Raw genomic sequence first — 13,186 nt, forward strand, 5'->3', positions numbered from 1 at the left:
CTCATTCCTCTTTCTACTGTTTTTCTTCTCTTTCTCATTCCTCCTCTTTCTACTGTTTTTCTTCTCTTTCTCATTCCTCCTCCTACTGTTTTTCTTCTCTTTCTCATTCCTCCTCTTTCTACTGTTTTTCTTCTCTTTCTCATTCCTCTTTCTACTGTTTTTCTTCTCTTTCTCATTCCCCCTCTTTCTACTGTTTTTCTTCTCTTTCTCATTCCTCCTCCTACTGTTTTTCTTCTCTTTCTCATTCCTCCTCCTACTGTTTTTCTTCTCTTTCTCATTCCTCCTCTTTCTACTGTTTTTCTTCTCTTTCTCATTCCCCCTCTTTCTACTGTTTTTCTTCTCTTTCTCATTCCTCCTCCTACTGTTTTTCTTCTCTTTCTCATTCCTCCTCTTTCTACTGTTTTTCTTCTCTTTCTCATTCCCCCTCTTTCTACTGTTTTTCTTCTCTTTCTCATTCCTCCTCCTACTGTTTTTCTTCTCTTTCTCATTCCTCCTCTTTCTACTGTTTTTCTTCTCTTTCTCATTCCTCCTCTTTCTACTGTTTTTCTTCTCTTTCTCATTCCCCCTCTTTCTACTGTTTTTCTTCTCTTTCTCATTCCTCCTCTTTCTACTGTTTTTCTTCTCTTTCTCATTCCTCCTCTTTCTACTGTTTTTCTTCTCTTTCTCATTCCTCCTCTTTCTACTGTTTTTCTTCTCTTTCTCATTCCTCCTCCTACTGTTTTTCTTCTCTTTCTCATTCCTCCTCTTTCTACTGTTTTTCTTCTCTTTCTCATTCCTCTTTCTACTGTTTTTCTTCTCTTTCTCATTCCTCTTTCTACTGTTTTTCTTCTCTTTCTCATTCCTCTTTCTACTGTTTTTCTTCTCTTTCTCATTCCCCCTCTTTCTACTGTTTTTCTTCTCTTTCTCATTCCTCCTCCTACTGTTTTTCTTCTCTTTCTCATTCCTCCTCTTTCTACTGTTTTTCTTCTCTTTCTCATTCCTCCTCTTTCTACTGTTTTTCTTCTCTTTCTCATTCCTCTTTCTACTGTTTTTCTTCTCTTTCTCATTCCCCCTCTTTCTACTGTTTTTCTTCTCTTTCTCATTCCTCCTCCTACTGTTTTTCTTCTCTTTCTCATTCCTCCTCTTTCTACTGTTTTTCTTCCCTTTCTCATTCCTCCTCTTTCTACTGTTTTTCTTCTCTTTCTCATTCCTCCTCCTACTGTTTTTCTTCTCTTTCTCATTCCTCCTCTTTCTACTGTTTTTCTTCTCTTTCTCATTCCTCCTCTTTCTACTGTTTTTCTTCTCTTTCTCATTCCTCCTCCTACTGTTTTTCTTCTCTTTCTCATTCCTCCTCTTTCTACTGTTTTTCTTCTCTTTCTCATTCCTCCTCTTTCTACTGTTTTTCTTCTCTTTCTCATTCCTCCTCTTTCTACTGTTTTTCTTCTCTTTCTCATTCCTCCTCCTACTGTTTTTCTTCTCTTTCTCATTCCTCCTCTTTCTACTGTTTTTCTTCTCTTTCTCATTCTTCCTCTTTCTACTGTTTTTCTTCTCTTTCTCATTCCTCCTCCTACTGTTTTTCTTCTCTTTCTCATTCCTCCTCTTTCTACTGTTTTTCTTCTCTTTCTCATTCCTCCTCTTTCTACTGTTTTTCTTCTCTTTCTCATTCCTCCTCTTTCTACTGTTTTTCTTCTCTTTCTCATTCCTCCTCTTTCTACTGTTTTTCTTCTCTTTCTCATTCCTCTTTCTACTGTTTTTCTTCTCTTTCTCATTCCTCCTCTTTCTACTGTTTTTCTTCTCTTTCTCATTCCTCCTCCTACTGTTTTTCTTCTCTTTCTCATTCCCCCTCTTTCTACTGTTTTTCTTCTCTTTCTCATTCCTCCTCTTTCTACTGTTTTTCTTCCCTTTCTCATTCCTCCTCTTTCTACTGTTTTTCTTCTCTTTCTCATTCCTCCTCCTACTGTTTTTCTTCTCTTTCTCATTCCTCTTTCTACTGTTTTTCTTCTCTTTCTCATTCCTCCTCTTTCTACTGTTTTTCTTCTCTTTCTCATTCCTCCTCCTACTGTTTTTCTTCTCTTTCTCATTCCTCCTCTTTCTACTGTTTTTCTTCTCTTTCTCATTCCTCTTTCTACTGTTTTTCTTCTCTTTCTCATTCCCCCTCTTTCTACTGTTTTTCTTCTCTTTCTCATTCCTCCTCCTACTGTTTTTCTTCTCTTTCTCATTCCTCCTCCTACTGTTTTTCTTCTCTTTCTCATTCCTCCTCTTTCTACTGTTTTTCTTCTCTTTCTCATTCCTCCTCTTTCTACTGTTTTTCTTCTCTTTCTCATTCCTCCTCTTTCTACTGTTTTTCTTCTCTTTCTCATTCCTCCTCCTACTGTTTTTCTTCTCTTTCTCATTCCTCCTCTTTCTACTGTTTTTCTTCTCTTTCTCATTCTTCCTCTTTCTACTGTTTTTCTTCTCTTTCTCATTCCTCCTCCTACTGTTTTTCTTCTCTTTCTCATTCCTCCTCTTTCTACTGTTTTTCTTCTCTTTCTCATTCCTCCTCTTTCTACTGTTTTTCTTCTCTTTCTCATTCCTCCTCTTTCTACTGTTTTTCTTCTCTTTCTCATTCCTCCTCTTTCTACTGTTTTTCTTCTCTTTCTCATTCCTCTTTCTACTGTTTTTCTTCTCTTTCTCATTCCTCCTCTTTCTACTGTTTTTCTTCTCTTTCTCATTCCTCCTCCTACTGTTTTTCTTCTCTTTCTCATTCCCCCTCTTTCTACTGTTTTTCTTCTCTTTCTCATTCCTCCTCTTTCTACTGTTTTTCTTCCCTTTCTCATTCCTCCTCTTTCTACTGTTTTTCTTCTCTTTCTCATTCCTCCTCCTACTGTTTTTCTTCTCTTTCTCATTCCTCTTTCTACTGTTTTTCTTCTCTTTCTCATTCCTCCTCTTTCTACTGTTTTTCTTCTCTTTCTCATTCCTCCTCCTACTGTTTTTCTTCTCTTTCTCATTCCTCCTCTTTCTACTGTTTTTCTTCTCTTTCTCATTCCTCTTTCTACTGTTTTTCTTCTCTTTCTCATTCCCCCTCTTTCTACTGTTTTTCTTCTCTTTCTCATTCCTCCTCCTACTGTTTTTCTTCTCTTTCTCATTCCTCCTCCTACTGTTTTTCTTCTCTTTCTCATTCCTCCTCTTTCTACTGTTTTTCTTCTCTTTCTCATTCCCCCTCTTTCTACTGTTTTTCTTCTCTTTCTCATTCCTCCTCCTACTGTTTTTCTTCTCTTTCTCATTCCTCCTCTTTCTACTGTTTTTCTTCTCTTTCTCATTCCCCCTCTTTCTACTGTTTTTCTTCTCTTTCTCATTCCTCCTCCTACTGTTTTTCTTCTCTTTCTCATTCCCCCTCTTTCTACTGTTTTTCTTCTCTTTCTCATTCCTCCTCTTTCTACTGTTTTTCTTCTCTTTCTCATTCCCCCTCTTTCTACTGTTTTTCTTCTCTTTCTCATTCCTCCTCTTTCTACTGTTTTTCTTCTCTTTCTCATTCCTCCTCTTTCTACTGTTTTTCTTCTCTTTCTCATTCCTCCTCTTTCTACTGTTTTTCTTCTCTTTCTCATTCCTCCTCCTACTGTTTTTCTTCTCTTTCTCATTCCTCCTCTTTCTACTGTTTTTCTTCTCTTTCTCATTCCTCTTTCTACTGTTTTTCTTCTCTTTCTCATTCCTCTTTCTACTGTTTTTCTTCTCTTTCTCATTCCTCTTTCTACTGTTTTTCTTCTCTTTCTCATTCCCCCTCTTTCTACTGTTTTTCTTCTCTTTCTCATTCCTCCTCCTACTGTTTTTCTTCTCTTTCTCATTCCTCCTCTTTCTACTGTTTTTCTTCTCTTTCTCATTCCTCCTCTTTCTACTGTTTTTCTTCTCTTTCTCATTCCTCTTTCTACTGTTTTTCTTCTCTTTCTCATTCCCCCTCTTTCTACTGTTTTTCTTCTCTTTCTCATTCCTCCTCCTACTGTTTTTCTTCTCTTTCTCATTCCTCCTCTTTCTACTGTTTTTCTTCCCTTTCTCATTCCTCCTCTTTCTACTGTTTTTCTTCTCTTTCTCATTCCTCCTCCTACTGTTTTTCTTCTCTTTCTCATTCCTCCTCTTTCTACTGTTTTTCTTCTCTTTCTCATTCCTCCTCTTTCTACTGTTTTTCTTCTCTTTCTCATTCCTCCTCCTACTGTTTTTCTTCTCTTTCTCATTCCTCCTCTTTCTACTGTTTTTCTTCTCTTTCTCATTCCTCCTCTTTCTACTGTTTTTCTTCTCTTTCTCATTCCTCCTCTTTCTACTGTTTTTCTTCTCTTTCTCATTCCTCCTCCTACTGTTTTTCTTCTCTTTCTCATTCCTCCTCTTTCTACTGTTTTTCTTCTCTTTCTCATTCTTCCTCTTTCTACTGTTTTTCTTCTCTTTCTCATTCCTCCTCCTACTGTTTTTCTTCTCTTTCTCATTCCTCCTCTTTCTACTGTTTTTCTTCTCTTTCTCATTCCTCCTCTTTCTACTGTTTTTCTTCTCTTTCTCATTCCTCCTCTTTCTACTGTTTTTCTTCTCTTTCTCATTCCTCCTCTTTCTACTGTTTTTCTTCTCTTTCTCATTCCTCCTCCTACTGTTTTTCTTCTCTTTCTCATTCCTCCTCTTTCTACTGTTTTTCTTCTCTTTCTCATTCCTCTTTCTACTGTTTTTCTTCTCTTTCTCATTCCTCTTTCTACTGTTTTTCTTCTCTTTCTCATTCCTCTTTCTACTGTTTTTCTTCTCTTTCTCATTCCCCCTCTTTCTACTGTTTTTCTTCTCTTTCTCATTCCTCCTCCTACTGTTTTTCTTCTCTTTCTCATTCCTCCTCTTTCTACTGTTTTTCTTCTCTTTCTCATTCCTCCTCTTTCTACTGTTTTTCTTCTCTTTCTCATTCCTCTTTCTACTGTTTTTCTTCTCTTTCTCATTCCCCCTCTTTCTACTGTTTTTCTTCTCTTTCTCATTCCTCCTCCTACTGTTTTTCTTCTCTTTCTCATTCCTCCTCTTTCTACTGTTTTTCTTCCCTTTCTCATTCCTCCTCTTTCTACTGTTTTTCTTCTCTTTCTCATTCCTCCTCCTACTGTTTTTCTTCTCTTTCTCATTCCTCCTCTTTCTACTGTTTTTCTTCTCTTTCTCATTCCTCCTCTTTCTACTGTTTTTCTTCTCTTTCTCATTCCTCCTCCTACTGTTTTTCTTCTCTTTCTCATTCCTCCTCTTTCTACTGTTTTTCTTCTCTTTCTCATTCCTCCTCTTTCTACTGTTTTTCTTCTCTTTCTCATTCCTCCTCTTTCTACTGTTTTTCTTCTCTTTCTCATTCCTCCTCCTACTGTTTTTCTTCTCTTTCTCATTCCTCCTCTTTCTACTGTTTTTCTTCTCTTTCTCATTCTTCCTCTTTCTACTGTTTTTCTTCTCTTTCTCATTCCTCCTCCTACTGTTTTTCTTCTCTTTCTCATTCCTCCTCTTTCTACTGTTTTTCTTCTCTTTCTCATTCCTCCTCTTTCTACTGTTTTTCTTCTCTTTCTCATTCCTCCTCTTTCTACTGTTTTTCTTCTCTTTCTCATTCCTCCTCTTTCTACTGTTTTTCTTCTCTTTCTCATTCCTCCTCCTACTGTTTTTCTTCTCTTTCTCATTCCTCTTTCTACTGTTTTTCTTCTCTTTCTCATTCCTCCTCTTTCTACTGTTTTTCTTCTCTTTCTCATTCCTCCTCCTACTGTTTTTCTTCTCTTTCTCATTCCCCCTCTTTCTACTGTTTTTCTTCTCTTTCTCATTCCTCCTCTTTCTAGTGTTTTTCTTCTCTTTCTCATTCCTCCTCTTTCTACTGTTTTTCTTCTCTTTCTCATTCCTCCTCTTTCTACTGTTTTTCTTCTCTTTCTCATTCCTCTTTCTACTGTTTTTCTTCTCTTTCTCATTCCCCCTCTTTCTACTGTTTTTCTTCTCTTTCTCATTCCTCCTCTTTCTACTGTTTTTCTTCTCTTTCTCATTCCTCCTCTTTCTACTGTTTTTCTTCTCTTTCTCATTCCTCCTCTTTCTACTGTTTTTCTTCTCTTTCCCATTCCCCCTCTTTCTACTGTTTTTCTTCTCTTTCTCATTCCTCTTTCTACTGTTTTTCTTCTCTTTCTCATTCCTCCTCTTTCTACTGTTTTTCTTCTCTTTCTCATTCCTCTTTCTACTGTTTTTCTTCTCTTTCTCATTCCTCCTCTTTCTACTGTTTTTCTTCTCTTTCTCATTCCTCCTCTTTCTACTGTTTTTCTTCTCTTTCTCATTCCTCCTCTTTCTACTGTTTTTCTTCTCTTTCTCATTCCTCCTCTTTCTACTGTTTTTCTTCTCTTTCTCATTCCTCCTCTTTCTACTGTTTTTCTTCTCTTTCTCATTCCTCCTCCTACTGTTTTTCTTCTCTTTCTCATTCCTCCTCTTTCTACTGTTTTTCTTCTCTTTCTCATTCCTCCTCCTACTGTTTTTCTTCTCTTTCTCATTCCTCCTCTTTCTACTGTTTTTCTTCTCTTTCTCATTCCTCCTCTTTCTACTGTTTTTCTTCTCTTTCTCATTCCTCTTTCTACTGTTTTTCTTCTCTTTCTCATTCCTCCTCTTTCTAGTGTTTTTCTTCTCTTTCTCATTCCTCCTCCTACTGTTTTTCTTCTCTTTCTCATTCCTCCTCTTTCTACTGTTTTTCTTCTCTTTCTCATTCCTCCTCCTACTGTTTTTCTTCTCTTTCTCATTCCCCCTCTTTCTACTGTTTTTCTTCTCTTTCTCATTCCTCCTCCTACTGTTTTTCTTCTCTTTCTCATTCCTCTTTCTACTGTTTTTCTTCTCTTTCTCATTCCTCCTCTTTCTACTGTTTTTCTTCTCTTTCTCATTCCTCCTCCTACTGTTTTTCTTCTCTTTCTCATTCCTCCTCTTTCTACTGTTTTTCTTCTCTTTCTCATTCCTCCTCTTTCTACTGTTTTTCTTCTCTTTCTCATTCCTCCTCTTTCTACTGTTTTTCTTCTCTTTCTCATTCCTCCTCTTTCTACTGTTTTTCTTCTCTTTCTCATTCCTCCTCTTTCTACTGTTTTTCTTCTCTTTCTCATTCCTCCTCCTCCTACTGTTTTTCTTCTCTTTCTCATTCCTCCTCCTCCTACTGTTTTTCTTCTCTTTCTCATTCCTCTTTCTACTGTTTTTCTTCTCTTTCTCATTCCTCCTCTTTCTACTGTTTTTCTTCTCTTTCTCATTCCTCCTCTTTCTACTGTTTTTCTTCTCTTTCTCATTCCTCCTCTTTCTACTGTTTTTCTTCTCTTTCTCATTCCTCCTCTTTCTACTGTTTTTCTTCTCTTTCTCATTCCTCCTCCTACTGTTTTTCTTCTCTTTCTCATTCCTCCTCTTTCTACTGTTTTTCTTCTCTTTCTCATTCCTCTTTCTACTGTTTTTCTTCTCTTTCTCATTCCTCCTCTTTCTACTGTTTTTCTTCTCTTTCTCATTCCTCCTCTTTCTACTGTTTTTCTTCTCTTTCTCATTCCTCTTTCTACTGTTTTTCTTCTCTTTCTCATTCCTCCTCTTTCTACTGTTTTTCTTCTCTTTCTCATTCCTCCTCTTTCTACTGTTTTTCTTCTCTTTCTCATTCCTCCTCTTTCTACTGTTTTTCTTCTCTTTCTCATTCCTCCTCCTACTGTTTTTCTTCTCTTTCTCATTCCTCTTTCTACTGTTTTTCTTCTCTTTCTCATTCCTCTTTCTACTGTTTTTCTTCTCTTTCTCATTCCTCCTCTTTCTACTGTTTTTCTTCTCTTTCTCATTCCTCCTCTTTCTACTGTTTTTCTTCTCTTTCTCATTCCTCCTTCTACTGTTTTTCTTCTCTTTCTCATTCCTCCTCTTTCTACTGTTTTTCTTCTCTTTCTCATTCCTCCTCTTTCTACTGTTTTTCTTCCCTTTCTCATTCCTCCTCTTTCTACTGTTTTTCTTCTCTTTCTCATTCCTCTTTCTACTGTTTTTCTTCTCTTTCTCATTCCTCTTTCTACTGTTTTTCTTCTCTTTCTCATTCCTCCTCTTTCTACTGTTTTTCTTCTCTTTCTCATTCCTCTTTCTACTGTTTTTCTTCTCTTTCTCATTCCTCTTTCTACTGTTTTTCTTCTCTTTCTCATTCCCCCTCTTTCTACTGTTTTTCTTCTCTTTCTCATTCCTCTTTCTACTGTTTTTCTTCCCTTTCTCATTCCTCCTCTTTCTACTGTTTTTCTTCTCTTTCTCATTCCTCTTTCTACTGTTTTTCTTCTCTTTCTCATTCCTCTTTCTACTGTTTTTCTTCTCTTTCTCATTCCCCCTCTTTCTACTGTTTTTCTTCTCTTTCTCATTCCTCCTCTTTCTACTGTTTTTCTTCCCTTTCTCATTCCTCCTCTTTCTACTGTTTTTCTTCTCTTTCTCATTCCTCTTTCTACTGTTTTTCTTCTCTTTCTCATTCCTCCTCTTTCTACTGTTTTTCTTCCCTTTCTCATTCCTCCTCTTTCTACTGTTTTTCTTCTCTTTCTCATTCCTCTTTCTACTGTTTTTCTTCTCTTTCTCATTCCTCTTTCTACTGTTTTTCTTCTCTTTCTCATTCCTCCTCTTTCTACTGTTTTTCTTCTCTTTCTCATTCCTCCTCTTTCTACTGTTTTTCTTCTCTTTCTCATTCCTCTTTCTACTGTTTTTCTTCTCTTTCTCATTCCTCCTCTTTCTACTGTTTTTCTTCTCTTTCTCATTCCTCTTTCTACTGTTTTTCTTCCCTTTCTCATTCCTCCTCTTTCTACTGTTTTTCTTCTCTTTCTCATTCCTCTTTCTACTGTTTTTCTTCTCTTTCTCATTCCTCTTTCTACTGTTTTTCTTCTCTTTCTCATTCCTCCTCCTCCTACTGTTTTTCTTCTCTTTCTCATTCCTCTTTCTACTGTTTTTCTTCTCTTTCTCATTCCTCCTCTTTCTACTGTTTTTCTTCTCTTTCTCATTCCTCCTCTTTCTACTGTTTTTCTTCTCTTTCTCATTCCTCTTTCTACTGTTTTTCTTCTCTTTCTCATTCCTCTTTCTACTGTTTTTCTTCTCTTTCTCATTCCTCCTTCTACTGTTTTTCTTCTCTTTCTCATTCCTCCTCTTTCTACTGTTTTTCTTCTCTTTCTCATTCCTCCTCTTTCTACTGTTTTTCTTCTCTTTCTCATTCCTCCTCTTTCTACTGTTTTTCTTCTCTTTCTCATTCCTCCTCTTTCTAGTGTTTTTCTTCTCTTTCTCATTCCTCCTCTTTCTACTGTTTTTCTTCTCTTTCTCATTCCTCTTTCTACTGTTTTTCTTCTCTTTCTCATTCCCCCTCTTTCTACTGTTTTTCTTCTCTTTCTCATTCCTCCTCTTTCTACTGTTTTTCTTCTCTTTCTCATTCCTTCTCTTTCCACTGTTTTTCTTCTCTTTCTCATTCCTCCTCTTTCTACTGTTTTTCTTCTCTTTCTCATTCCTCTTTCTACTGTTTTTCTTCTCTTTCTCATTCCTCCTCTTTCTACTGTTTTTCTTCTCTTTCTCATTCCTCCTCTTTCTACTGTTTTTCTTCTCTTTCTCATTCCTCCTCTTTCTACTGTTTTTCTTCTCTTTCTCATTCCTCCTCCTACTGTTTTTCTTCTCTTTCTCATTCCTCCTCTTTCTACTGTTTTTCTTCTCTTTCTCATTCCTCCTCCTACTGTTTTTCTTCTCTTTCTCATTCCTCTTTCTACTGTTTTTCTTCTCTTTCTCATTCCTCCTCTTTCTACTGTTTTTCTTCTCTTTCTCATTCCTCCTCTTTCTACTGTTTTTCTTCTCTTTCTCATTCCTCTTTCTACTGTTTTTCTTCTCTTTCTCATTCCTCCTCTTTCTACTGTTTTTCTTCTCTTTCTCATTCCTCTTTCTACTGTTTTTCTTCTCTTTCTCATTCCTCCTCTTTCTACTGTTTTTCTTCTCTTTCTCATTCCTCCTCTTTCTACTGTTTTTCTTCTCTTTCTCATTCCTCCTCTTTCTACTGTTTTTCTTCTCTTTCTCATTCCTCCTCTTTCTACTGTTTTTCTTCTCTTTCTCATTCCTCCTCCTACTGTTTTTCTTCTCTTTCTCATTCCTCCTCTTTCTACTGTTTTTCTTCTCTTTCTCATTCCTCCTCTTTCTACTGTTTTTCTTCTCTTTCTCATTCCTCTTTCTACTGTTTTTCTTCTCTTTCTCATTCCTCCTCTTTCTACTGTTTTTCTTCTCTTTCTCATTCCTCCTCTTTCTACTGTTTTTCTTCTCTTTCTCATTCCTCCTCCTACTGTTTTTCTTCTCTTTCTCATTCCTCCTACTGTTTTTCTTCTCTTTCTCATTCCTCCTCTTTCTACTGTTTTTCTTCTCTTTCTCATTCCTCCTCCTACTGTTTTTCTTCTCTTTCTCATTCCTCCTCTTTCTACTGTTTTTCTTCTCTTTCTCATTCCTCCTCCTACTGTTTTTCTTCTCTTTCTCATTCCTCCTCTTTCTACTGTTTTTCTTCTCTTTCTCATTCCTCCTCCTTCTACTGTTTTTCTTCTCTTTCTCATTCCCCCTCTTTCTACTGTTTTTCTTCTCTTTCTCATTCCCCCTCTTTCTACTGTTTTTCTTCTCTTTCTCATTCCTCCTCCTCCTACTGTTTTTCTTCTCTTTCTCATTCCTCCTCCTTCTACTGTTTTACTTCTTCTAATAAGTCCATGTTTTTTTTGACTCTGCCCTGAAATGGTTTTGGAGCTATTTGGGAAAGGTACATTAGCATAAAAAAATCCACAGATTTTCCCTCTTTCTTCAGAACGGAGTCCGTTGCAGAGAAGATGCTCACCAACTGGTTCGCTTTCCTTCTTCACAGATTTCTCAAAGTGAGTCTAATGCAACCCCCAGTTCACCAGTTTTATTAAACCAGGGTTTTATAAGAATCGGCAGTTGAAATACATTTTATATCCTTAATCGATATGTGTTTTCTCTCTGTCTCTCTCCCTCGCCTCTCTCGCTCCAGGAGTGTTCTGGTGAACCTCTGTTCATGCTGTACTGTGCCATCAAGCAGCAGATGGAGAAGGGGCCTATAGACGCCATCACAGGAGAGGCGCGCTACTCCCTCAGTGAAGACAAGCTCATCAGACAGCAGATAGAGTACAAAACTCTGGTCAGTACCACTCAGGCAAACACACACACACACACACACACACACACACACACACACACACACACACACACACACACACACACACACACACACGCCCTTACCTCCTCTCCTCTCCTGTAGATCCTGAACTGCGTGAACCCAGACAATGAGAACAGTCCTGAGATCCCAGTGAAGGTGCTGAACTGTGACACCATCACCCAGGTCAAGGAGAAGATACTGGACGCCTGCTATAAGAACATGCCCTACTCACAGAGGCCCCGCGCTGTCGACATGGACCTGGGTAGGATAGACACACACACAAAACACACAAACAAAGGTGCTGACAGACACACAAACACACACACAAAGGGGGTGACATACACACACACACACACACACACACACACAATACACACAAACACACAAACAAAGGTGCTGACAGACACACAAACACACACACACAAAGGGGATGACATACACACACACACACCTTCCCTAGTCTGACAGACAGGCCTCCCCCCCACACACACAGGTCTGCCGCCCACTCCACCCCAGAGCCAACACTGCCTCTTTCACCTCTCCTCTTCCTCCTCCTCCTCCTCTTCCTCTTCCTCTTCCTCCTCCTCCTCTTCTCATGTGCTCTCCCTTCACACCAATGAGAGAGAAACAATAACCTCAAGTCAGAAGTGGTAATCACCAGCAACAACCACAGGGGACAATCTCTCTCTCCATATCACTATCACCTAGGTAACACTAGAGTGTGTGGCAGTGGTCTCCAGGCACAAAGTAATACATTCCAGTCAACAGAGTAGAAAAATCAATGATCACTACCTGGTGCCTGACAAGGTCCACCATTTCCACATCAACAACCTTATTATCGTTTCATTATCAGACGAAAATCCGTCAATGTGCCCATCTACTCCCCACCCTCCTCTTCCCCCTCTCCCGCTCACTTGAGTCACTTTTCTGGAAAGGATTCTCTCTCTTAGACCTTCTCCTCCGGCGTGCGCTTTTCCCACCATGCGACGCAAGTATCACTGACACCAATTACGCTGGTGAGGCTGAGTGCCAACTACGCCGGTTAGGCTGAGTGTGTATACAAATTGAAATTGTTTGTGTGTAATGTTTAATTAAAATGGCCGTCAATCCGGGCGGGCGCCGTCTCTCTGGTCTCCTAACCTAGTGGAGAACACATAGTGCTCTCTGTGTGTGTCTGCAGAACAGAACGGCACAACGAATGGCTGTTGATACTGCTTCATTTGGATAATGTGTTTTCTCAAGAGTCCTTTGGAAGCTTGTGACGTCTGTGTGCCTCTCCTCTCCTCAGTGACACCAAGGCAAATGAAGACGCAGTCAGAGAATAGCTTAATCGTTTTGCTTGAAGAAGTAATGACTATTATAGCAGTCTTGGTAACACCCTTAGAGACAAACAGATAGCATTGTCAATCTCTTTAACCTTTCTGATCTCCCCATCCCGGATCCGGGTTCGTGAATACAGACTCAAGCTCATTACCATAACGCAACGTTAACTATTCATGAAAATCGCAAATGAAATGAAATAAATATGCTAGCTCTCAAGCTTAGCCTTTTGTTAACAACACTGTCATCTCAGATTTTCAAAATATGCTTCTCAACCATTGCAAAACAATCATTTGTGTAACAGTATTGATGGCTAACGTAGCATTTAGCATTAGCATTCAGCTGGCAACATTTACACAAAAAAACAGAAAAGCATTCAAAAAAATAATTTACCTTTGAAGAACTTCAGATGTTTTCATTGAGGAGACTCTCAGATAGCAAATGTTCAGTTTTTCCTGAAAGATTATTTGTTTAGGACAAATCGCTCCGTTTTCTGCGTCACGTTTAGCTATGAAAAAACCCCTGTATCCAGGATTGTGTAAATCTATCAGCAAGCTCATTAGCATAACACAACGTTAACTATTTATGAAAATCGCAAATGAAATGAAATAAATATGCCATCTCTCAAGCTTAGCCTTTTGTAAACAACACTGTCATCTCAGATTTTCAAAATATGCTTCTCAACCATAGGAAAACAATCATTTGTGTAAAAGTAGCTAGCTAGAGTTAGCATTTCGCGTTAGCATTTAGCGTTAG

The 13,186-nt window shown here is 38.2% G+C and overlaps 1 protein-coding gene across 2 annotated transcripts in view; it reads left to right on the plus strand.

The window, feature by feature from the left end:
- The window catches only part of LOC110531229 (plexin-A2-like), a 435,878-nt gene that overhangs the window by 370,800 nt on the left and 51,892 nt on the right, over nt 1-13,186 (plus strand). For both annotated transcript variants that reach the window (XM_036988562.1, XM_036988563.1), the window contains exons 23-25: nt 10,742-10,808; nt 10,946-11,092; nt 11,213-11,372. In XM_036988562.1, the coding sequence (XP_036844457.1) occupies nt 10,742-10,808; nt 10,946-11,092; nt 11,213-11,372 (374 nt within the window). The remainder of the gene's footprint in view (nt 1-10,741; nt 10,809-10,945; nt 11,093-11,212; nt 11,373-13,186) is intronic.

Source organism: Oncorhynchus mykiss, chromosome 9 (assembly GCF_013265735.2).
Source record: "Oncorhynchus mykiss isolate Arlee chromosome 9, USDA_OmykA_1.1, whole genome shotgun sequence".
Taxonomy (NCBI): domain Eukaryota; kingdom Metazoa; phylum Chordata; class Actinopteri; order Salmoniformes; family Salmonidae; genus Oncorhynchus; species Oncorhynchus mykiss.